The sequence below is a fragment of the Lontra canadensis genome, unplaced genomic scaffold (genome assembly GCF_010015895.1).
Source record: "Lontra canadensis isolate GAN:19392208 unplaced genomic scaffold, GSC_riverotter_1.0 scaffold9, whole genome shotgun sequence".
NCBI lineage: Eukaryota > Metazoa > Chordata > Mammalia > Carnivora > Mustelidae > Lontra > Lontra canadensis.
This window is the reverse complement of record NW_022631003.1, coordinates 7287728-7314945: the sequence shown is the minus strand read 5'-3', so window position 1 is coordinate 7314945 and position 27218 is coordinate 7287728. Positions and strand designations below refer to the sequence as shown.

Here is a 27218-nt window from a genome sequence, read left to right as displayed (position 1 = left end):
TATATATGGATCTGGACATGTTTTGTACTATTCAAGAACAGATACCTATTATACTAACTTAATCATCTAGTTGAGGGTCTCCATATAGATGCTGATTGGCTAAGCTAAAGAAACCTGGATTAACAGCACTGGATCTAATCATTAATAGTAATATCAACCATTGAAATATCAACCTTCTATGTGAAGGCAATTTATATATTTTTCTCACTTAACTCTTACTACATCTCCATATTCAGCAAAGAAAGGGAGGTAATTTCCTGGGAGTAAAAAACTTAATTGGCAGAGGTGGTACGTGAACCCCAAATTCCATCAGGCACTTCTTTTTGCAACCTTACAGTACCCAACAGTATGTGCAGCCACACAGTACTTCTTTCTTGAATTAAGGAAAGTTAAGGGTCACCAAGCACAGTGATCTCTTTTAATTATTTCATAGCACATGGGAAAGATTATATTAAAAATATTCATCCAGTCCTGTATGATGTGTTGATTAAAGGGCCATTCATGTACCTAAGTGTCTGCTTGTGAAATGATCTGTGAATTCACAGGGATAGAACAGAGTTTAAATGTTTGTGCTGGTTATATGCCCAGTTCTCCCTATTCAAGACCAGGGCTGAGCAATGGCTGAGACAGGTGATATTCTCATAGGAAATGTTTACTGTGTAGGTATACATTAATGGACATGTGGATGCAGGCTCTGTCTGAAGGAATCAAAGGTGTAAACTTGGAAAGATGCAGGGAACATTATGGGAAGGTAAGAGTAGATGCTACATCTGAAATGATTTAAGATCTGTTAAATTTTCTCATAGAAGAAACAGAATCAAGAGTTACAGGAAGGACTTAATATGTAACTATAGGAATGATAAAAGATACCATACTTAATCAAATACTAAAGGATAGAATTATGAAAGACATCTTTGGACTGGCACAAGGGTAACACATGCAACTACATTTATGCAATTTATTCGTTCTCACACTTAATTTTATGTATCTCTAAAAGCAGAATACTGAAAAAGCTGCAGTCTACTAAATATGAAGTGTCCTGTAAATGTTACTTTGGCTATTGATTCCAATTTCATTGTAATGCCAGTAAAGAAAATAAGAGGTGTACCTTCAGTGGAATTTCACAGTACAAAAGTACAAATTCTTAATTTTTGGAAATTTTCTTTAGGCTTCTTGGAGTTCTAGAACTACCTAGTGCATTTTGAAGAAAAATATTGCACTCTCTCTCTCTCACCACTCCTTCTGTGCCTCTGCACAGTACTCAAGCCAAAATGATCAACTTGTGGAGTGCTCTCAAACTCCAAACAGTCCCAGTGTTGCTTCCCCTCCCAGGAACATCTTTCTTCTTAAACTTCTGCCTACACTGAACCTGTCATTTAGACTTCGTTCAGGTGTTGCCTCCTCAAGGAAAGCTATGCTGATTCCTAGGTCTGGGTTAGATGTTCATCTGAAAGGTTCTTATGACATTCTGTGTATCCTTCTCATGAATTTATCAAACTATATAATTGTCTGCTTACCTCTCTGCTGTACCCTCAGACCCCAGTTACACCGCATGATTCTTCAGGTTAGAGATCGTTTCCAGCACCAATAGCACTTAGTAGGCACAAAGTTCAATAAACATCTAATAAATGAATAATGAAAATTGATCTGGGTACTTAATCTTTCTCACTGGTAATTTCTCTCTGTGGTGTGCATTAGACCTGATATTAAAGGTGATATTCTTTGTAATTTCACAAATCCTTTTAAACAGAAAGACCAACCTGTTACATTTTCAGTACTTGGAGTTTCATTTGCACACCCTGATGCACCTTAGAAAGATACTTTTTAAAGCTGTTACATTCATATTTTTTATAAAATTAATAAACGACTCCTGGATAAAATTTAGAAATATGTAATATTTTAAGATGAAAAAACATATGATTTTAAGTCTATATAATTCAGTTATATAAATTATAACTTTTTATGAGTTCTCAGAATATTTATTTACTAAGTATTCATTTAAATTATTAATAATATACCAAATAAGTAAAATTTAAATCTGCAATGATAATATTTTAGGATACATATTTTTCAATACACTAAGATTTTTTTATAACTATTATTTTTCAGAGTAGAATAATATTCCATTATATGGATTATCATAATTTCTATATATCTCTTATCTCCCTTTATTGGAAATTAAATTTATTTTATTTATTTTTTTTTAAATTTATCTATTTGACAGAGAGAGATCACAAGCAGGCAGAGAGGCAGGCAGAGAGAGTGGGGGGAAGCAGGCTCCCTGCCGAGCAGAAAGCCCGATGTGGGGCTTGATCCCAGGACCCTGAGATCATGACCTGAGCCAAAGGCAGAGGCTTAACCCACTGAGCCACCCAGGTGCCCCTAAAGTTATTTTAAAGTTTTTATTACTATAAAATATCACTCATGAGATACCTTCATGAAAAATTAGTTTCCTCATATCTAATACCTTTTTTTATAATTAATTCCTAAAAGTAAGAGTATTAGATTGAGGAACAAATTTTGCCTATATTTTTTTTTTAGTTCTTGATTCCTTCCTTTATTATGGAATCACGTACTCAAAACTCTCCAATGTCTTGAATGGCAGCCAAACTCAGATATAAACAGATTAGAGCTAAATCCTCATTTCATAAAATTGGTGTCTTCCGTTCCCAGGCCTGCAGTTTTACTTAAATATATGAGTCACAGGTGTCATCTTCCTTTCATTTGCCTATTTAACAACTTTCCTCCAATATGTGACTCTACAGCAATGGCTTTAAAAACACAAATCAAAAACTCAGATAAATAATGACATAATCACCTCCTTTTAAAGAGTACCTGAGGACAGATTTTACAAAATGTATTTCATAAAACTGGATATTCCCAGGGGTGGATTGAAAATAGGCAATTTCTCTTTTTATTTTAAATTGGATTTCTCTGAGGTCTAATACACAATGAGCATGTTGAATCAACAAGTACAGGTAGAGAGTGACTCATTTCTCAAACAGAATTTGTTTTTTATGATGCAGCATCTCAAAGGACTTGTGCACTGAAGAACACACTTCTGTTTGGAAAGATTATGCCCTTAGTATGACATTGACATTGTTTAAAACATTTTTAGAAGTCCTCTGTTGGAAGTGACTCAAGAGACAATTTACCAAACACTAGAAAAATCAGTCTTACTGAATAATAGTTATAGGATATGCTCTTTTGTTCCAGCCTCCTTCTTTATCCTTATTTTCTCAGCTGCTTTCCTTCACCTGCTTGTTCCTCAGCTACTGAATCATGGGGAGCTCACAGTGGGGCATGCTGGCACTGTGTATGAAGATAGCTATTTGCAGAAGAGACACAGTGAAGGCCAAAGGGAATGAATGTGGAACCAAATTAAAGGGGGAGGCGAGAAGCAGTCTTGCTCAGAGTATATCACGGAGTGGACTGCTTAATTTAATTGCCCACTGACTATTGCCTGTCTGAAAATACCACAAGCAATAGTATAAATATAATAACCAAGGGAATATAAATGAAAATTATGAGAAATCAAATTGTCACAAGTTAAAAATTCATATATCCATACATTTAAAAACACACCTGTGATAACAAGATGGATCTCTATATAGCACATTAACAGTTCCTGAATTTTCCTCAAAGAACATGGCCTTTGTGTGCTATTACTTAATAATAATAAAAGCCCTGTTTTTTGTAATAGTCATACCTCTTTTGAGTAAAATATACTAGGAAGAGGCCATCAACAGGCAAAGAGAAGTCATATAAAAGCTGACAAGAAGAGAAAAAAATACAGAGTAGCTTAAAGTATTTTGGTTCAATAACATCTGAATGAAAATGATATTAAATTTTACCTTTCCTCCAGGTCTGGGACCACAGAAATCACCTCTGTCAAGGACTCAACTATCTTTTCTAGTGTTCTGGCAGTGGTGTCACTGGATGGCTTGAGAAGTTATTTATCTCTATTTGAACACCAACTGCTTCAAAAATTAGAACAAAAGCTACAGTAGACACTATACGGCACCATGAATATGTTGAGTCAGAAAATGTGGGCAGAGACGATGCTAAAACAGTGAGAAAGACTACAAAAGACAGAACCAAAGATTTCTTTTTGAATTCTCTTGAAAACAAAATGTAGGGTTGTTAAATTGAGCAAATCAAAACAGGATACCTGCCTAACTTTAAATTTCAGGTGAAGAAACACAATTCTTTGTATAAGAAAGACCCATATTTTGGTACACCTATTTATACTAAAAACACCTATTTGTCATTTATCTTTATCTGTAATTCAAAGTTAGTTAGGTGTCGTATCTTATCTGGCAACCCTATAACCATAAAAAACATGTAATAATGATACCACATTACTATAGCCCAGAAGATTGAGGACAAAAATGAACAACATGCCAGAAGTCAGGAAGAGTTTATACTAATTAAAACACCTATTGATGAGAATGGTTGAGAACTGACGCTCATGGTGACATATGGTCAAACTTTAGTAATGGTTGCTGAGAGGGGGTGAATGTTGACCAGGATTAAGGAAATCTGAAAACTTTCTTGAGCTTAAAAGTTATAGTTGGTGCAGTTCTTACCTCTGCCTAGAAAAACCATCCCACCAATAATCTTTCAAAGAATGGGAACTATTTAATAAGAGGGGAGAACCTCTACTTCTGCAACAATATTTTTCCTTAGTTGTTACTCTTCTGATAGCTCAGGAAGTGGACACACAGAGTTGCCAGTGTGGTCATGTTCTCCAATACCAGCAGTGTAACAACAGGCCAGAGGTACTCCTGCTCCTTGTCTCTTACCGTCTAACAACCATTCCAGGGAGCGACAGAGCTAAAGGAAGAAAGAGGCTTACAACTGTTTCTCTCAGAGATGAATGCAGGCTGCCCTTGGAGTGCTGCATGCTAGGACATATATCTCTCCACTTATGAAGTCATCAGTCACCCAGTCTGTCAGGAAACACTTCTTCGAGTACCCACCAGGTGCCAGTCTGCCCCGGACACTGGTAATTCATTAAACAAAAGTGTTCTCCATCTCTCCTGTGCCTCTTGATCATTCACTCCCTTCATCTCATTCAGAGTAGCAGGCAATGGTATTAGGAATGCTATCTTATTTCATTTCAAACACAGTGCAGATGTAGTGCAATTACGGTCAGGCAATGATAGAAAGTTTTCATCTGGGCTCTCCACAGTCTGTTGACAAATATGCAAATAATCTTCAAAATTCTCTACCACAGCATCCTGGATTTTCTACCTATGATCCAATGGAAAGAGGCTCTCCTGTCCCCTGACCGAGACATACAACAAGCATTTGGAAGATGCCACCAATCATTAGTCTAAAGATTTTGCACATTAGCCTGCCCTTAAGCTTCATATAATAGTAATTACCATTTATAGAAGGTTTACTTTATGTTACACATTTGGCTACACAGATTAAGTGCATTATTTTAGCTAGTTTTCATATTGTTTAATCCTCATATACTCAGTTTATGGATAGGAATATTACTCAGCCATTAAAAATAAAAAAAGACTGACATCTTGCTATTGGCAATGACATGGATGGAACTAGAGGGTATTATGCTAAGCAAAGTCGGTAGAGAAAGACAAATATCATATGATTTCATTCATTTGTGGAATTTAAGAAACAAAACAAATGAACATAGGAGGAGGTGGAGAGAGGGAAACCAAGAAATAGACTTTTACCCATAGAAAATAAATCAATGTGTGGGGGGGATGGGTTAAATAGGTGTCAGGGATTAAGGAGGGCATTTGTGGTGAGCACTGGGTGTTTTATGTAGGTGATGAATCACTAAATTCTACCCCAGAAACCAATATTACAATGTATGTTAACGAACTGGAATTTAAATAAATGTGAAAGAAAAAAAGGAGAAAAATAATAATTAATAAACTACAATGACCCCTCATCTTAAAAATAAAAACTTGTCCTAATATTGCTGTGTTTTGAATATTATTAATGTATTTTATAATTTTTACTTTATTATCTCACAGTGGTTTTTCCTAAAAATAATATATTGTTTGAACTGATCTGAACATTGAACTGATCTCTATATATACAGAGTATATTTGTATAAATGAAGGCTTTTCTGTTTCTTCTATTTGCATGATCATATGAGTGTATATATGTTTCTTTAAATATCTTTCTCAATCCTTCTATTTGCCACAGCTCAGAGAAAATATCCGGACAAAATTAGGTTAAGATATAATGGTCTTCATTACTGCATTAGTTTGATAAAGTGTATTCTAGATACAATAGGGGAAATTTCACCTTTGGATATTTCTGTTTTATTAAATGAAATGAGATAACAATACTGTGATGAATAGGAATCTTTTTTTTTCTCCTCTCCTTGGCTAATTTCCTTGCTGCCACAACATCCATTCTTCAGTATCTTTTCTTAGGACACAGCACCCTTCAGTGAAGTTCCCATTTCCATGTAATTAGTGGGACAATCAGTGCCATCTATTATCATCAGTCAGATGTTCTCTACATAATAGGGACCAAGCATTTGGTCCCACTGGCAAAGGCTCTGTGTAAAAAATTAAAGCACCCTAATACGTAAACATTATTTCAGCTGAACGCTGTTACTTTATTTGGGGACTTTAAGTACCACAAACATCTGTTAAACCATCAAAGTTCACATTCTTAAGAATGTATTCTCAGTGGGCAGATGACAAATTAAAGTGTCACTGTTCTCCAAGTGATAATTTTCTAGGATTTTGTATTAGTCTAACAAGTTTCTTAGAGCAATGGTAAAAATCATACACTACATTTAGGCTTTGAATTTCTTTACTAGGTTAAATATTTGGCACCATAATAGACAAAAAGTAGATAAAGAAGGTGGGCTTAAAGAAGATAAGAAACACTGAATTTGTAGGAAAGAATCATACAGAAATGCATCCTTGTAGACAAGGAAACTTATGAATTATTTAGACGGTGATAAAAACTCACTGAGAAAACTACCAAATGTTCGTAACTCTGGACAACAACAAGAAGAAATGGCACAAGTTCATAACTAGTAGGGACAAGAAACCTATACACATTTAATTAAATTCTAGTAGAAGACAGAACACCTCATCTCCTTAACAAAGTTTCATTAAAAATGATGAAAGGAGGGTATGTGCTATGGTGAGTGCTATGAAATGTGTAAACCTGGTGATTCACAGACCTGTACTCCTGGGGATAAAAATACATCACATGTTTATAAAAAAATTTAAAAATTAATTAAAAAAATAATAAAAAATTAAAAAAAATTTTAAATTTTTTAATTCCTATTGACAAAAAAAAATGATGAAAAAAATCACAGGGATGGAAAACAGGAAGCCTTGCTATTCCTGAACTAGAAATACTACAACATAAAGCAAACAGCACTAGAATAATGAAAATGCAGGTTGAGGAGAGGAGGAGAATGGAATTCAATATAAATACACAAGAGAGCATTTCTTGGGGTTGGTCCAATTCTTCACAAGGAAATCCAGAGTCCAGAAGAACTTCAATGTCAGAAGCAACAGGCACTAGGACAAGGAGCTGGCTGTGGAGCAATCTGGAGGTCTCCCTCCTATTTTATCTTTAGTTGGCTTGCTACAGAATTTGCCCACAGGATGCAGCCAGTGAGAACAGTTCTCTAAATTAAGTACAGAATCAACGAAGAAGCTGTTCCTAATTAGGTGTGTTGATGTGTTGATGTGATGTACTTAAAAGTACCTCAGATTTCCTCAAAGTGCATAGAGAAAAAGAGATGGAGACATCACTCCCCATTAACTGAAAGACAGTAAAGTCCTGTCTCCAAATAGAGCTTCTTTTCTCAGACCGAGAGAGGATTCCTAGTTTGCCCACCTGTTCCTACCCACCCACCCTGAAGGGAATCGTATGTTTCTACATGATCCTGCCTATATACCCACATAACACTACAGTACCCTCACCCTCTTTCAAAGAAAAATTTATGTGAAGAAAATAAATAGTATAAAAAAGAACAAAGCTGAAAAATAGAAAAAAATATCTGTTAAGGGACCAGAGTTAAGAACAGAAATGTAATAGAACTTTAAAAATTGTCTAACTAGTATCTCCAGAAAGATTCATAAAGACATTGTATATATTGTGTCCACGAAATGAGAGCACACTGATATGGTAAAGGAGAAATCAGAAAATAAAAGATTTATTGGACATTACCAACATGTTGCCAAAAAAACGAGGGCCACGTACCAGTTTGAATAGTATCTCCCCCAAAATTCATGGCTGCCCCAAATCTCAAAACATGACTTTATTTTGAAATAACCTCTTTGCAGAGGTAATTAGCTAAGTTAAGATGTGGTCATGTTGGATTATTATGGGCTATAACCCAATGATGGTGTCTCTATATAAGAAGAGAAAACATGAGGCCCAGCAACGCAAAGGGAAGATGGGCATGTGAAAACAGAAACAGACTACAGTGAGGTGTCTACAAGCCAAGGGACCCCCAAAATTGCCAGTAACCACCAGAAGCTAGAAGAAATCCAATGAACAGGATTTCCCCCAGAAGCTCCAGAACAAACCAATCCTGCTGACACCTGAATTTCAGATTTCTGGCCTCCAGAACTGTAAGAGAATAAATTTCCCTTTTTTTAAGACATTAACCTTGTGGTAATTTGCTACAGTAACTCTAGGAAACTAATCTGGTCAGTTAGGTGCTATAATACTGTGTCTGCAAAGTGATACGGAAACTTGGAGGAAGAAACTAGCTGCTTTTGAGAGAGTTGTCAAATAAGACTTGATAATCATACAGGATATTGAAAGATGACTGAATCAACCTATTAAAGCCAGAAGGAGAAAGTATTCCAGGCCATGAAAATAGCATATGCAGGGGCGCCTGGGTGGCTCAGTGGGTTAAAGCCTCTGCCTTCGGCTCAGGTCATGATCTCAGGGTCCTGGGATTGAGCCCCACATCGGGCTCTCTGCTCAGCAAGGAGCCTGCTTCCTCCTCTCTCTCCGCCTGCCTCTCTGCCTACTTGTGATCTCTGTCAAATAAATAAATAAAATATTTTTTTAAAAATAGCATATGCAAATACACAACAATGTGAACACATCTCTTATAGTCAGGAATGGCAAAACATGTGGTCTGACTTCAGTGGTATTTTACTGGTGGTTATAAGAGATTTTATTAGAAGTACAGGTGGTGGGCAGATTCTGAAGAGCCAGGCAAAACAAAGGAAATCATAATATGGTAGTCAAAGAAATAAAGGGATTTAAGCAAGAAAGTGGCATGGTATATTATGCTTCAGAAGGAATTATTCTGCCTTGGATCTGAAGTCACCATCTTCTTTCCTGCTTTTTTTTTTATTTTGCTTTCTCACTGCATTTGCTCCTTCCTGGACTTTTTTCTAAAGGAAATAGTTATGTGAAGCAATTTTCCAAAGAGTACTTAGAGCCTCAGGATCTCATTAGTATTTTTTTATTCCCCCATTCAAGTTAAGCTTCAAGCTTTGGAGTCTACATTAGATAGTCAGTTCCATTTCATAGAAATTATGCAAAAATGAATATTTTCTTGGGCTTCAAAGAAAATAATAACAATGCAAAGCTAACATTTCTTGTGGAAGACTTTTTATTCCTCACCACCTTTTTATGGTGATAAATTACTGTAACCAAAAATTTTAAAGGACACACTTACATCTAATTCACAACCATAAAATCTATGAAATGGCTATCTGTAATTGGGTAATTGGTACTGAAATATAAAAGAGAACTCACAAAACATAATACAAAATATTATAGTGTTAAATCTCATGAAAGAATAACTACTGATAAACCAGATTCTGAAATCATATAATCACAGAAGCTTGAAGTAGGAAAAAGTCATAAAGGTTTTCTTGTCTCATTGTACAAACATTTCTCTCTTCATTTCTCTCTCTGCTTCATTCATTGCACCTAATCAAACAACAATTCTACTTTAACTATGTTGCTTTTACTTCATCCACCTGTCCACTGTCTATTTTTTTAAAGATTTATTTATTTATTTATTTGACAGAGAGAGAGAGAGAGAAAGAGATCACAAGCAGGCAGAGCAGCAGGCAGAGAGAGAGGAGGAAGCAGGCTCCTTGCTGAGCAGAGAGCCCCAGAAGGGGCTCAATCCCAGAACCCTGGGATCATGACCTGAGCTGAAGGCAGAGGCTTTAACCCACTGAGCCACCCAGGCTCCCCCACCTGTCTACTGTCTTAAGGTCAGGTCACCATTATCTCTTACTTGGGTTATTACAAAAACATTCTAAACAAAACCCCCCTTACAAACTTGCACTCACCTTTGCCAGCCCAATCCCCTCTTTAGGTACAAAAGTTTCAGAATGTTATTCACAATTACAAATCTGCACGCCATTGCTTTGCTAAAAATCTTTCAAAGCTCCCCCATTACCACCAGAAGAAAACCAGAACTTCTCAACAGAGCTCACCAAACTTTTCACCCAATCTCAGCTTCTGTCTCCTGCCACATCTCCCCATCCCTTACACAGTGCTGCAGGTGTACTGAGTTACTCATAGTACCTTGCACAGACCATGCCTTCTTTTCCTGTTAGAACTTTATGAAGGCTTCTATCTATCTGAAAAGTCTGGCTATCTCCTCTTCATCCTCTAGTAAAAAGAAAGACGTATTTCCCCCAGGAAGTTTTTTCCAACTTTAGTAAGATTATATTAACCTTCAAACTACCCCGTGCTTGCTTCTTCTGGAGATCTCATAACTTGCACTGTCCCTTTCCTTTTGCTGTTCTCTTGCAGGAGACTACAAACTTCTTAAAATGCAGGAAATATACTTTCAACTTGCCAGTTGCAAAATATCTAGTATTCAATAGATATGTGTTAGATATTGCTCTAATTAATCAACTTAATCATGAGGGATAAAACTAAGTATCTACAACTTCCCAGACAGTTATCCAGTATCCACATGAAAAAAATCTCAGGAATTGGGTGCCTGGGCTGCTCAATTGGTTAAGCATCTGCCTTCGGCCCAGGTCACTATCCCAGGACACTGGGATCGAGCCCTGTATTGGACTGCCTGCTTGGTGGGAAGCCTGCTTCTCCCTCTCCCACTCCCCCTGCTTGCATTCCCTCTCTCACTATGTCTCTCTCTGTCAAATACATAAACAAAATCTTTTTTAAAAAATTAAAAACAAACAGATTTCCAAATTTATCTGTCCGTGGAACTCTTCTGAGGAGCAACCCCCGTTAACATTCTGAAGAACTAGAGATCTATAAAACGCACTTTGGGAAATACCAATCTAAGCATGATGATTCTCTTAATTCACTGTTAAATTGTATTTGCTTTTGCAGAAGTCACATCAAAGTTCTCCAGGAGCCAACTACAACCCTGGACATATTCACCTGCCCTGATTCTTATCCAAGTCGCACTGAATTCAAAGTTCTGGAGTGAGACCCAAGAAGCAAAATTTCAGTCATCAACTTACGTTATTTCTATGCACACCAAAGTCTCAGAACCACTGTTTTGGAATAAACTGAAATAATAATGTTCAGTTGTGCCCTGGACTAAGCATCTTACATCTCATCAGGAAATCTCCTTTAGAAGCCCAGAGGTCCTGGCGCTCCCAGTTTCAATCTTCCCTACCTCTCAATCCTCTTCTCCTGCCCTGTGGTCTTTCTATTACCCCATATCACATGTATGGTATTCCTCCATATTTGCAAACTATTTTGTTGACCTTCCCCCTGATTGCTGGAAAACACTTATCTTTTGGAAGTTAACTAAAATGTCATCTCCTCTGTGTAAGAAAGCCAGTCCCTCCCTAGTCTGTGTGTTCACACTATACTAGTATCTCTATTATGGTGTTTAATATATCATATTATAACTATGGATCTACAGCCTTCTTTTTCAACAGAATACAACTCTCTTAAAGATAAATGTCAGATTTTAACACATCTTGTATTTTCAGTATAAACTAGTCCTGGCCAATAGTTGAAGCTCAGTAACTGTCAGGTGAGAGATTCAAAAGTGTTTTAAAGCTTTTGTCTTTGGTGTGTGGCTCTCTTCCGGTTTGTTTAGCTAAAAGAGGAATGTAATAACACCTGGTGACAATATGCTCTTCAATCCACCTATCAATATAAGCCCAGGTAGAGGAAACACAAAAGGTTGTTGATAAGAAACTCAGAACTGAAGCACAAAGTCAACTATGCAAAACTAATATTACCAAGAAACCATCTAAGAGAAATCAGAGATGAGTTAGATCAATGACTGATACATAAATAGAAAAATGAACAGATTTTGAAAACAATAACTAAGGTTTAAAAAAAAAAAAAGCCAAGGAACTGAGACTAGGCTCATTGCAACCAAAAAATGAACAGCACACTCACAGAAGAAATTGAGGTACTCAGTTAAAGAACACTGTTCTTGCATTGAGACTAATCAATTTTGAATGTCATTGAAACCTATTAGTGCATTAAAATATGTTTGATTTCATTAACTTTCTTGAATTTTATTCTTCTAGCATCATATTCTAAACATAAAAGCACAGTCAACACCGTTACGAACCTGGAAATTAAGCATAAGCTCACAAATGTTTATCAATCATGATATAAATATAATAGTTCAACTTTCATGCACCCACTAATCATATGATTGTGATAGGTTCACTCAGGTCTGATAATAAAGTTCCAATGCTAAAAAAAAAAAAACTTGCTACTTTACATTCTGTTTGCACCAAAAAAGGGCCAACTAAGGCTCTATTCTGTCCACTTGCTACTCAATTTATATGAAACACAGGTTTCATTAAAGATATTTTAATAACTTTTGTAATGGCCCTCTCATCGCTTACCTCAAGAGAGAAGCATGATAATTTAAACGATAAATCAAACTATAATAATGGTATTGCTCTGTTTTCCTAAATATAAATTTTATTAACTTTATGCACATTAACACATCAAAATAATAGGAAGTTTACTCTTACTCCTTTCTCCTATGATTACCGGCTATTGTTTCCAATACAATTATTACACGATATTCACTTTTAGCACACAGCTTTTTATCAATAAACTTAAAAATACCAAATTAAGCAACCCTATATATGAATTTCTGTTGCAAAATTTGCAAAGACAGGCACAAATTTTACATAAATTCTGAATAGTTTCTGTGTTTTCATTGAATCCAATCTGACAGACTACTCAAAAAAAAGCTTTATAGTGCTCCAAACAGTTCTTGCTTAAACATGTTGTCTTAAATTTAGAGTTAATAATATTATTTGGATATACTGACAAAATTACTTAGAATCACTTTATTTTAAAATGTGTTTGGGGGCACCTGGGTGGCTCAGTGGGTTAAAGACTTTGCCTTCGGCTCCTGTCATGGTCTCAAAGTCCTGGGATTTAGCCCCATGTCGGACACTCTGCTCAGCAGGGAGACTGCTTTCTCCTCTCCCTGCCTGCCTCTCTGCCTACTTGTGATCTCTGTCTGTCAAATAAATAAATAAAGTCTTTAAAAAATAATAATAAAATAAAGTGTGTTTGTATTTTATCCTTTAATGAACAACTTAAAAATTCTGGACAAAGTACTGGTGTAAAGTAAAAGAATGTGGCCAAAAGGTGGTATATTTTCATCTCTAGAACTCTCTCCATAGAGACGTCTAAAAGGAGAGAATTCCTCCATTGCTGAGATGAAATCACAGAACACCAGCCAAGAAAGGCTATACTGACCTTTGCTTCAGTTTTCAAAGATGTCAGCAGTGTTGTAAGATACATAAAGAATGGCAAAGCTCTAAGATCTGATAGCAAATCACCAGGGTCTTCAATCACACAACAAAGAAGACATTACTGAGGTGTCTGCATAGAATTTTCTTAATACATGGAATACTAAGGAAATGTCAGATTACAAAGATGTCTTTTTATTATGAACTTTCAAAGGAAAAGGTCAGTCAAGTGACTAAGAATTATAGAGTGTCTTTTTCCCAATACTATCACTGACATTTTGGCCCAAGTCCTTTGCTTTGATTCCTGTAAAATGCATTCTCTCAAACACCCCCAAAATTTTAATGTTGCTTTACATTTCATCACAGTACAGTAAGTGCCACCAATGACTAAATATCCACTAACAAAGACTACATGAAAAGTTCTTCTGCTCTGTATTTACTGACCTCACAACAACAACCAATTTCATTTGCAGATCACAACAACAGCTCCAAACATCTTTTATTGACTGATTCACCAGCTACCCTGTGTGAAACCACTATAATCTTGTTAATTACATGTGAGATGACAATGCTCTGTAAAATACATAAACCACTACCAATAGACTAAACTAGATTTGCATTGACAAAATCCAAAGACAATAAATCAAGTAAGAGTAGAGAACATATTATAAAAGACACACACATACACACACAAAAGGATAAAGGGAAATAATAGGAGATAAATGCATAAGCAGGTTAGTTATGAGGCTTTAAAGGTAGTAGAACAGTGAGATACAGAACTGTTAGAGAAGGCAACAATGGAAGTCTGCATCTGACCGGGGATCTGGAAATAAAGTGAATACATAAAACAGTAGAAATTTCCCTGCTATTACTGGGCAATAGGATATGAAAGAGGGCAGACCCTCCCTATACTATTCCTAATATACTTGCTGCTTCCTCAGAACTAAAACTTGTGCATCTGCTGTTAAACACAGTCCAGACAAAGCAATTGAGATTGACTGGGAAGAACACCATAAGTCAGAAGGTCTAAATTCTAGCCCTGCCACTGCTACCAGCTAGCCAGAGCTACAAACAAGTCAGCTGTCTCATCTGTGAATTGAGGCAGTTGTGTCAGGTAATCACCAGTTTCCTCCCAATTCCATTCCTCATGAATGCCAGAAGTCTGTCATATATGCCAGGAATCAATCTCACTCAAAAAGCATGTAATTTGGGTGGATATGCCCAGTACACACACATGCACATACACATTAATATTCTCAAATCAAAATCTTAAGGCATATTCCTACAAATCTCTTCCATTCCTTAACCGTATAAAAATTTTACAAATATATTCCTTGAATATGTATCTATGTTAATGACGGTGAATAGATCCTCTTTTTATGAAAATACATATATATCTTGAAATAGAAAAACTATCTTCCCAAAAGAGAAATATGGAATACTATAATACACTATACATTTACCTGGAAATACTCTCCATTAATGAGCACATTAAAATATAAATTTATTTGAAGTGTGCTAGACAGCATACTATTTTCTCTATGCTCATTCTGATAGAATGAGTTATGAAAAAAATTAAAACTAAATAATTTGACATTATTTTGTAAACAGTTAGATGTGTTAGGCATATCTGTAAATCCTCAAGTGAATAAGACTTTCCCTTCTGTGTAAGATACAGGAAAGGGAAAATGATGGTGTCTTTGACAAGGCACTTTTCAAATGGAAATAAAACTGAGATTATCTAATCAGTTATCCTTGTGGTGGATGGATATACACCTGCACTGAAACTTAGATTTAGAAATGACAGAGCCAATCATCTTTATGGGTTTCACGACAGAGCCACAGCAAAAAGATTTCCTGAGATCAATATGTGGTTGAGGGAAAGCTGTTTTCAATGGAAACAGGAAGCTAGGAGCTAACCTGTTTCTATGGTAACCAGAGCAGCAGCTACCCAACAGCTGTAGGAAAAAAAGGGCAGAAAGTTATAAATGTAAAAAAAAAAAAAAAAAAACCATAAAAAAATCAATACTGTTTTACTTCATTGTGTAATGGTCCTTAGAGTACAATCACAATGAGGGTAGACGTTTTTTGTTCCTCCCCCACCCTACCCGCAGGGGTTTTTAGCAATTAGTATCCTTATTTCTCCTCCAAACCTCAAAAACTAAAAGCTGGAAAGAAGTTTGGATACTAGCTAGTCCAGTGTGTCATCCCCATTTTCTATATATTTATTTATTTACTTACTTACTTTATTTATTTTCAGAATAAATAAAAGGAAATCAAGACTCAGGGAAATGAAGTAAATTCTCCAAGGTCACACAGCTGGTTGTGAAATCTAGGTGAGTGCATAGGCTGATAGATCCCACCCCAGACAGTTTTTCCAATGCTACTTCCATATATTTTCACTTCTTGCTCTCTCCTCCTCCCTAACACCCACATTTTAGTCACTTTCTGTGAAACTATTGACTACCTAATATTAAAATAATCACCACGTTCAACCTATAAGAAAAACAAAAACCAGTGCTCTCTCTCTCTCTCTCTATATATATATATATAATACATACAACAGAATAGATAGCACTGCATATATAATATATATATATTATATATGGAAAGACTGCTCTTCTAAAAAAAACTGTCATATTTCAAAAAGAATTGAATTAAGTTTGTATAATGTATTTATGGTTATTGTTTAGACTATGTTGCCACTATATAGTTCCTTCAGGAGATCTGTGTCTATCTTTTATTAGTCCTTTAGTGCCCTTACCATTTCATTTAGACATATTCTTAAATGTTGCTATAATAAAAGGATATGACTTAGAAGTTCAAAAGGTATGAGACCTGAGAACTGCATTTACTTTTTTTGTAGTAGAAGCAAAAATAAATGACAATGATACACATTTTCAAATGGGAAAAGTTGACCTCTATTTCCTTATAAACCTACGCATTCCTCGTTTCAGTTGCTTTGAAAATAAGTTTCTTGACAGAGAATTTTCTTGACTCTCACTAGTTTTGTCGACTCAAGTCTACAAATGAGCACTTAACAAAATATCACAGAAAAAAGTCTTACCTGATCTGTCCAACTACATTAACCTTTGGCAAATCTATTCCCCAGCAATGGAGCAAATCCACCTAGTTTGTGATCAAATACGCAACTGAAAATACAATTTTCTAATGAACTTCCTTGATTTTTTTAATGATGTATTGAATTAGGTACTCTCTGAGCCTATCCAATGCTCAGAATATAAGTATAAAATTAAATTAATTTGTGATCTGTACAATTAGTGGCTGGAAAGGATCAAAAGATACTTAGATGTTTATATGGGAAAATGCAAAAATACCAGACTATTGATTGCAGGCTTTTTTCAGGGGTCCAAAGTTTGGATTTGCACTGCCATGTAATTGGCCATGACTTTTAATTAAAATGGAAGGTATGAAGTCACTTGGCCACACCTTAAATAATTTGGTTGTTTTGTATAAGTACAGCCTTCCTCACATTCCCTAATATTACAAAGACAGAGCTTATAAATCACCTCACAAACAGAAAAATCAAGATTAAAACAGCCTAACACTTTCATAATAAAAAAGACTAACAATATCTTAACATCATTTCTAAATAGAATGTATTCATGAATGTGTCAGACAATATTTCCATTTGAGTTGTTTTCTTGTTTGTTTGTTTTTTGAGGAAAATTTATCTTTAACATCTCTGGAATTTTTCTGCATTTCTTAATTTACTAGATAATGTTTTTAGGAAATGTTTTATTATAAACGGGGTGGTGAGCTTATTGAGGGCAAAGGACTATATCTTCTCCACACATTCCCAATAACTTCCATAGTTAAGTGACTACATAACCAATATTTGCTGACTAAATAAATATTCTAAAAATTCTAATAATAGATTATATAAATTATAAATTCTAATAAAATTATATGAGCAAGCTATATTTGGTCAATAATTCTTTGAATTGGAGCAATACTTACAAAAGAAAATATTTACTTTTTTTTAAATCTTAAACTATGACTCTATTGTCCTTACTTTATTATAATTTTTTTAAATTAAGTGTTACACTGAGACCTAGCAAACAGTTATTTATATCATTTCTTAACAATTTGTTTTGTGGCTTGAGGAAGAGGAAAAAAATGGTCCATAAAAAGTAAATCATGTATGTGAAATTCTGAATCCAATACTATATTGAAATTTGAATTTTAATAGTTTTGAGGAGTATATTTTAATAATGCTGTGGAAATAAATCAATTTAAAATGTTAATAAAGTGAATATTTTCAATATTAAAAATTGACAGATTCACTATCACAACACATGTATGATTCAGGATGATCTGTACATAATGATAAATCCAGAGAACCTATATAAAATGAGCTAGACCCAAGGACCAAAAACCTAACATCTTAAATGTGGTTCCACAGCAGTTATTCTTTTTATTGTTTTGGGGCACCTGAGTGGCTCAGTTGGTTGAGGATCTGACTCTTGGTTTCAGCTCAGGTCATGACCTTGCAGTCCTGGGATCGAGCCCCAGTGTAAGGCTCTGTGCTCTGCAAGGAGTCTACCTCAAATTCTCTCTCTCACCTTCTCACTAACTCTCTCCCTCTCTCTCAAATAAATAAATAAAATCTTTTTTAAAAATAAATAATAAAATAAAATGTTCCTTTAAATTAAAAAAAAAGTCCTATCAGCTAACCGAAGATACGCAAGTCATCAACGAAAAGCCTGTAAAGTAGAACCTAATTCAATCACCTCTACTCCCCGCAAAAAATAAGTGAAAAGAAGAGAGATAGGGAGAAACTTGTAACAGCTCTCTGCTCTTTAATACTGGAAAAAATTATTTAAAATATTTTGATTCTAGTATTTTGCCCTTATCCTAGTTTGTTAACTTCTAAATAATCTAGAACTTCTGTCGAAAGAATTTCTGCCTGGCACCTGTCTACTTACCTATGATCTAATGTTTTCAGAAGAAAGCATACACAAGCTTCATTTCCCTATTAAACTAAGATAATAAATTGGAAAAATACAATGCATAACAGTTGCACAAATACATTTATGCATCCTTGATTTTTGCTATTTGTAAATATCACTCAATGGCATCAATAGCATAATCTCTCTTTTTCTTTCCTGATCTCATTTTTTCCAGAACAGGTTTCCATGACAACTTATATTTGATTTTTTATAAATTTCTATTTTGGGATACTATTCTTAAGGATAAGAATTCATTTAAGTATAAATATAAACTTACTTACCAAGTTAACCTGAACTTTTAAAATGTATTTACACCATAAATTTAAAGCAACAGAAGAGGGAAATGCCAACCCCAACAGAAAGCAAAAATACAATGTTATAAAATTAAATTAACTCTTCAGTTCCTATCACGTTGTTTCAGTATGGCATTTAAGATCATAAAAGTTAGAAATAAAATACTTCCACTCTATAATTGAGTCAACCTCCTCAATATTGGGTAAAGATAAAGATTATGGTGACAGGTATAACAAATTGAAAAAGAAATTCAGACAGTTAAAAATGTTCATCTCAAGCATATCAATAAAAGATGAACTAATGTAAAACAAAGTAAAGAGGGTTTATAAAAGTTAAATATTTCTATTAAAAATGAGTCTTGTTAAAAAAAAAAAAAGAATGAGACTTGTGGCAGTAAGACCACAGCTGAAACAAACAACTTGATAATTGATTTATGTCTTCTAGAATCATGTCCATGCAAAATAAAATTTCATCCTATGACTTCCCAGTGTAATTCTATTTATCAAACTAGTCAGATAACATTAAGTCAAGCCATCACATGAACTAAAAGCATTCATATAAAAATATGAAATCACATTTAAGTAGAATGACTGCTTCTGATTACTCTTTTTTAGACAATCCCTAATAATTTGAAAAGAGATTTCCCTAAAGACAAGTCCCACAAATGTAAGCCACTCTGAAAGAAAGAAAACACTACATATTGACTGGTCAATAAAAATGCAAAGTTCAAATGGGGTTCAAGAAGTCAATTTGAATTTCATATTTTCACTCAAATGTTGGGTGGTGCAGGGTAAAAATTCTACCAAAGTCCTGGAATACATGTTTTTTTAAAAATCATAGATGAGGGCGCCTGGGTGGCTCAGTGGGTTAAAGCCTCTGCCTTCAGCTCAGGTCATGATCCCAGGGTCCTGGGATCGAGCCCCTCATCGGGCTCTCTGCTCAGCAGGGAGCCTGCTTCCCCCTCCCTCTCTCTCTGCCTGCCTCTCTGCCTACTTGTGATCTCTGTATATCAAATAAATAAATAAAATCTTAAAAAAAAAATCATAGATGACCTTTCAAAGTTAGAATTCTAGAAAGTGTCTTATGTTGCATTAAATCTCAAGAGCAACATGATCTGCAGAGATTTCATAAGCCAGTCAGCTATAATCAGTGGTTGTGGTAAAAGGGCCTGGGGAAGATGTCATGAGACCTCCAGCATAATTTCGGATCTGCTATTAACTTGCTGTATGACCTTGGCCGTCACTTAGCATCTGCAGTCCTCATTTTCCTCATCTATAAAATAAAGGGTCTTCCTGAAGTGACCTCAAGGAAATTTTCCAGGTCAGTAATTCTCAGCTGATTCTGCTTCTGATGGCTCTTTGACCTTGTGTTAATCTCTAATATATCTGTGTTCTTTCCTCACCTGAAATGGATGCATATCAAACCCCTATATTGTGACAATGAAATCTTGGTAAGATTTTTTTACTGGTGAGATTTTTTAAAAAACTATTTTCAAGTTAATAGTCTACCCTTTGACCAATAATCAATAAAATCAATTTTCATAGCAATAATAAAAGTTGAATACCATCTTAAAGTTTTTGCTATGCAATCTAGTCTACAATAAAAGATATATTATCATGAGGAAGGATAATAAAACATTCTGTCTCTTGTATAGCATGCGATCTGGAAAAAAAAAAATCACATGATGAGTCTGAAAACAAATTCATATTATCTTCTTAGCTACCAAGTGGATGGAGCACTGTGGCACTCAGTTGGAATTGAAAAAAACATGGATGTAATGGTCATGTCTGTGATTTAACTTAAGTTAATATGTACTAGTTTCTAACACGTATTAGTTTCTAATACGTACTAGTTTTGGCTTAAACTGGACTAAACTAGCATCATCAAAGTGACCAATTCACATTGTTGTTGTTGTTTTTTCTGTGTATTAGATGCTCTTATTTAGAACACATTTTTAAAACAACAACAATCCACACAAACAGCCCAACAATCTCTATAAACCACTTCTCAAAATGTGGCTCCCAGACTAACAGCAGCATCAGCAGCACCTGGAAGCCTGTCAGAAATGCCAATTCTCAGGTTCCACTTGAGACCTGCGGAAACAGAAACCCTGGGGGGAGGCCCAGGATCCAGTGGTTTAACAAGACCCCGGTGGGGGAGGGGAGATAGGCCAAGGCTGGTGTTCTGAGGCTCTTCAATTCTGAAAGCCACTGCCCTACAGGTAGCAGGAAATAGGAGTTTTTGTCACTGATGACCTTAATTCCTCTTGGGCAGGGCATTGCCACCTCACCTGGTGTTGAATTTATAGAATGATCTTAAAAGGAAGATAGCAGAGTTGAAGTTATTGATTCTATATTTGAATACAATAATGTGGACATACTAAAATTTATGTAGGCATTTAAATCCCAGATCCATTGGGGAGCAATGCTTGGAATGGTCTCTTTCACATTCTATTTCAAACTGAAAACAAAACATATCCTTAAACTTCTAAAGTGGTATCAGAAACACATCTTCTGACAAGTTATTAGAATGACAGCTGCACAATATCTCAGATGCAGAGACTTCTGACATACAGAAGACAATAATGAGGATGGAGCCAAAGTGAGGCTGCCCAGGGGATATTTTTTCTGGGCGTCAGAAGCAAACTAGACACATGCAGTTGCTGAGATTTAACTAAATACACTACTCCATTCTCATGTATAATTAAAAATCATTCATATACTGTATAATTTTGGGTTATTTATATTTCTTTTATTTCCTTTACACTGGAGAAACTATTATTGGTAACTTTTACAGTCCCTTCATGGGATTCTGAAGAATTAATTGGGAGTGTCAAGGACTAAATTTAAACTGTCGTTCAAATTAGAAACTGAAAAGAAAAATTGAGGACGGTGTCACAATCTAAGAGTAAAATAAAGGTTGCAACAATCTAAATTACCCAGATTTAGACAATCAGACTAAACTAGCATCATCAAAATGACATTCAACCTCTAAGAAACATAGATAAAGCCCAAGGGGAAAAGGACCAGACCACAAATTCAATGAGCAGGTGGGCTTTCTGGTCAACTCACTGGGACAAGCAACTCGGCATTCTTCTCCTTTGGAAGGAGACAGGTCCAAATAGCATTCAGGAGATTCTCTTCACAAAACCATCCCCCCCATCGCCCTACCCCACCCTGGCATACCCTTTCTTCACCCAGCCACCTACTATATTCCATTTCCCCATCTGTCTTCAGATTAGATCCCTAATTGGAGCCACTGCTTTGAGTCAGATGTGAAAGAGTGTCAGGCCTCACTGAAAATGTCAAATCGTGATGACCAGAAGGCCTGAAGTAACATCCACACTAAAAGAAAAGTTGGAAGGAAAGAGTCAGGAAAAAAAAGAATCAAGACGAAGCACGATACCAGTTTCAGGACAAGGTTCCAGACAGACTTGCACAGAGAGGTCGACATTGGCCCTTTAGCTCCCATTTATCTGCTAAAGTAAATCTCTGAGTTGAGGAGGAGACGTGGAGGATGAAGGGGACGGAAGGGGAGGATGACCGCTAGGGCCCCTGAGTTTACCTGACACCAGATGCGCTTCTGATCACACCCTTAGGGAGCCCTGTTCTCTTCTCCCTCCCATCCCCTCCCCTCGTCCCAGAGGTCGTTGGTGGAAAAGAAAGTTGGGGAAGGAGTTGGAGGAGCTGGAGCAGCAGGGAAGGGGGCGGTTCTGGCCTTACCCTGGCGGCTCTGGACGAGTAGGGGTCCTCGAAGAGGGCCCACATGCGGGGCTGCAGCCTCCTCCAGCGGCCAGACTTGCCGTCGGGGCCCCCCAGGCCCGCCGCGTCCTCGATGCCCAACCTCTTGGCCGCCAGGTCCTCGTCGTCGCCAGGGTCGCCGCCGATGAGGTCGGGGGTCTCGAAGATGTCGAGCGCCTCCTCGGCGTCACGGTGTTGCCGGTAGGTCATCCAGCAGCAGGGCTCCACGTCCGTCTCGTCGATGCCCCAGAAGGCCAGCTCCTCCTCGAAGAGCGGCCCGCACACGTCGGCGGGGCAGTGCAGCTTGCCGGTGCGGTAGTAGTTGAGCACATAGGCGAAGACGCCGGGGTGCCGGTCGAAGAAGAACTCGCGGCCGCCCCCAGGGTGGTCGCCGCCGATGCCCCGGGGACTGCAGTTGCCCGCGCCGCCCTCAAAGCAGCCGCCCGGCCCGGGGGACAGTGGGGGCGGTCGCGGCGGCGGCGAGAGCGAAGGGGGCGACGGCTGCAGCTTGTCGCCAGCCGCCGTCAGGCAGTCGCCCTGGGGATCGGAGGCGGCGAGAAGGGCCAGGCGCGTCCCAGGCAGGGTCTTGAGGGTGCTGCGGTAGGTTTCGTGCCGGGTGCCCCCGACATTGAGGATCACCCTCTCGTTGTTCTCGATCTTGCCCATCTCTGTGGCTCAGACATGACTGGGGGGAGGCGAACACAGCGCCAAGTTAAAGATCTCGGCCGTCAGAGCCGCACCATGACCCCCACCCCCACGCCGAGCCCGAGTCCCAGGATGCAGGGCTGGAGACAGGCTAGGGGCAACTGACCCTCCCAGGAGGAGTTGCGCGCCCAGCCCTGTCCCCGCCTCAAGCAGCACACCGTCCCCAGGCTTCCAGAAAACCAAGCAGGTGGTCCCAGTCTCCCTGACCTTCCAGGACACCTTCTTTCCCGCCTCACACCTTTCTTCCCTACCTCTGATCTCCCCTACTTCATCGTCTCACCCTTCCCCCTTTCCCCCATCCCCTCTCTCAGAAAATCTGCTTCTAGGCCTGAACCCCTACTCTCCTCCTCTCCCCAAACCCCTTATCTCTCCCTTCTAAGCCCTTTCTCTTCTCTTGCTCCTTAGGCTGCCCCTGCCCTGGCTCCTCTCCTCCCCTACCCTAAACCCTCTCTCCACCTTCCTTGGCCTGGCGGCAGTTCCCTCAAGCAAGGAGGTTCTCCTCTGAGGCAACTTGGCAGTTTTGGGGGAGAGCCCCCAGACGGGGCGGAGACCCCCATTCCACGCATACCCTCGGGACTCTGGACTCGCAGCGCCCTGGCACTCAGGGAGTGCCCTCTGTGTGCCCTGTTCTCACTTCCACTCTCCCTCCCGGACCAGGCAAAAAGACTGAACGCAGAAGTCAAAGCAAAAAAAAAAAAAAAAAAAAAATCTCCCTGCTGTTGCCTTTCACCAAGGAGACCTGTGACTAATTTCCTGATCCAATTTCCTTTTCACATTATTACTGTTGTTGTTGTTGTTGTTAATACTATTATTACTTGAGAAAGGAAACCACTAACTAGAATGCGAATTCTAAACTAGAATTTTTAGAATGCGAATGATCAACGCATCCCACCCCATCCCCCTCCCCAAGAAAAACAAACGCCTAGGGGATGCAGAGTTAGGGGGGTTGGGGGGGTTGCTCTCTAGTAGGGGCGAGGCCCTGGGAAGAGCCGCTGGAGGCACACCCCCTGGTTCCCGGAGCAGACAGTGTCCCCGCTTCCAGTCTCCCAGCCACCTATCCCCAGGGCTTCACCTCCACATTCTCATTGCGGAACGGGGTGGGGGGCGGGCGGGCGAATGCCTGCCTGCAGGGTCAGCATGCCCTTCCCGGCAAATCACCCCCTTTCCCTCCCGCCCCCAGATACCTTAACGAGACCGACAGAAAAGTGCTTCTGCTTTGGTTTCCGAGTGGACGAGGTTCTCCGGGCAGCCGGACTGAGTCCTGACACCCAGCCGAGCCGCCCTTCTCCAATGAAAAACTACTTGTTGGCGTTTTCCGGGCTCAGGTGGTTGGGCTGCTTCTCGCGGCGCTGGGGTCGCGGAGCCAGCCCCCGCCGGCCACCAGCCGCGCTCCCCGCCTTCATTCTGCGAGCTGCGGGCTCGCCACGCGCCAACCTCCGCGCCCAGAGTCACCATCGCGCAGGGCTGGGCAAACCATGGAGCTCGGGGCGGGTCCAGCCGGCGCTCCGCGACCCCGCCGGGAGCCGGCACAGATGCTGGCCGCGACCACCGCGGAGCTGACCCGAGGTCAGGAAAGCTCACCCACTTGTAGGGGCAGTCACCCGGCTCCGCCCTGGACCTCCAGGTTTTGTTTCTCCCCTGAAAGCAGCCGCTGCTAGAGCTGTCCCTTCCGCACCACTCGCCGCCAACCACCAGCGCCAGAGCACAGAGCTCAGGAAAGGGTGGGTGGGTGGGTGGGTGGGTCTGGGGAAGCTCTCTTGTACCAACCAGGTTCATATATTTTTCTTCCGTGAAGCTCTATCCCCACCCTCTCTGGAGCTTCTGCCTGCCTTATTTACACCCCACCCTCCACACCCTTTCTCTTCTCACTGCCCCACCTCTCCCAACAAGTGAGAGAGCATCTCTAAGACCAATTCCGGGTTTTTTGGGTTTTTTTTTTTTTTCTTTTTTCCTTAATGACAACTGATGGGAGAGAGAGGTCTACTTACAGGTGACAAGTGAATCTTGGATCTCGCGGCTTACACATGGCTCTGGCTTGCTCTTTCCAGTCAAATGTAGGTCTCCAGTCACCACATCATGGTTATATAAAACAAAACAAGTTTAAAAAGTTTATTCCAGGAACATCATGCTCTAGCAAGTGAAAACTCGGGTTTCTTTATCAGAAGCCACAGAGGAGATCTACATAATCCAAGTACCAAAGCAATTATCTAATTAGTCGATTTCTCTCTTTCGAATTTGTATTGGGCCTTGTATGAGTTTGTCAGGGCTGCCATAACAAAGTACCACACACTGGTCTGTTTAAACAGCAGAAATTTATGATCTCACAGTTCTGGAGGTAGAAGGTAGAAACTAAGGTGTGGTCAGGGTTGGTTCCTTCTAAGGGCTGTGAGAACTGGACCTATTCCAGGCCTCTCTCCTTGGCTTGCAGATGGCTCTCTTATCCCTGTGTCTCTTCACATCTTTTTCCCTTTATACATATCTGTGTCTGTCCAAGTATTCCCTTTTATATAAGAACACAGTCCTTGCGGAGTAAGGCCTACCTTAATGACTTCATTTTTACTTGATCACCTCTATAAAGACCCTATCTCCAAAATAAGCTCACATCCTGAGGCACTAGAGGCTAGGACTCCAACGTCTTTCTGTTTTTTTGAGGGAGTGGGGAGGGGGAAGGGGATGGTGCTGGGACACAGTTCAACCCATATCAGTTCATAGCACCAATCAGAGCGTGTGTTTCTCTGTGTGTGTGTGTGTGTGTGTGTGTGTGTGTGTGTACTGAGAGAGATAGAGAGAGAGAGAGAGGGAGAGACTCTATTCCACAGGTATAGCTTGAATGGATTAAAATCTGTGGAGTAGGTAAAACACCAGGTTGTATATAGGAGGAAGTCTCTTTGAAAAACAGATACTGATACTGACACAGCAATTTAAAAATTGCAAGAGTTATGAATCTCTATATGAGAAAATTTTTGCAATATACGGGACTGCAGGGTGGGCAGTTAAATATAAATAGTTCCCTCAGAGAACACCTATCCCTTATGGCAGTAGATAATTAAAGTAAGTAAAGAACTTAAAAGTATCTGGAAGGTTACTGATGTCTAGGAAACTAATCTAAGAAAAAATGTATATCCATTCATAAGAAATTTACTAACAGTATGTCGGTACATGTGTAGTAATAACCTCAGGAACAGCTGTATGGACCCAGCTTTATGACAATGGAAATTTGCTTTTACTAACACACACACACACACACACAAGTATAAGGCTTAACTGCTGAGGGAATGATTCTAGTTTAGCACTATTATCAATCACTAAGGCGTTTCTTAAAATAAGTGATAGTAAATTTCAACTGCCAGAAAATTTCCAAAGAAAAATTATATTCAAATTATAATATGCATTCTTATATTATCTAAATGGTTCCTTATATAGCTTAATGTAAATTCAATAGGGAGAAAAAGGCATATGGTTTGCTTTAAAATAAATTAGCAACAGTAAGTGTAGTAGTAGAAGCATTTATAATAATAGATAACATTTACTGAGATCTTACTATGTGCAAAATGTTTTACATAAATTACCGCTTTTTAATTTAAATGGAGGAAATAGTCACATTAAATTACAAGATTTCCAGAAAGATAACTCATACAGATGGCAGAAATCAATAATGGAAGCCTTTAGCTTGATAATATTAAGTTTGTATTATGAGGGATCTACAGAGAAAACAAAGGAAGGGGGTGGGGGGATTGCTGCAAAGGACTCACGGAGGAGAAATGAGAAAACAAGGGCCTAATGAATCAATTTGAGTCTAAGGTTATATAAGCTACTTAGAAATAATCACATCGACA

The 27218-nt window shown here is 38.4% G+C and overlaps 1 protein-coding gene across 17 annotated transcripts in view; it reads right to left on the bottom strand.

Moving 5' to 3' along the window:
• Positions 1 to 25556, bottom strand: part of KCNC2 (potassium voltage-gated channel subfamily C member 2) — a 186850-nt gene extending 161294 nt beyond the window's left edge. For 3 of the 17 annotated variants that reach the window (XR_004382328.1, XM_032854769.1, XM_032854773.1), the window contains exons 1-2: positions 24567 to 25048; positions 22660 to 23362 (exon numbers count right to left, since the gene is read on the bottom strand). Coding sequence is in view for 16 of the 17 variants with exons in the window: in XM_032854769.1 (XP_032710660.1) it covers positions 22660 to 23343 (684 nt within the window). In the remaining variant the exon portion in view is untranslated. Of the gene's footprint in view, positions 1 to 22659; positions 23363 to 23950; positions 24028 to 24566; positions 25050 to 25370 lie in introns of those variants that run through there. The other 14 variants (XM_032854779.1, XM_032854768.1, XM_032854774.1 and 11 more) reach the window with 10 other exon arrangements.
• Between the last annotated feature and the right edge of the window lie 1662 nt (positions 25557 to 27218).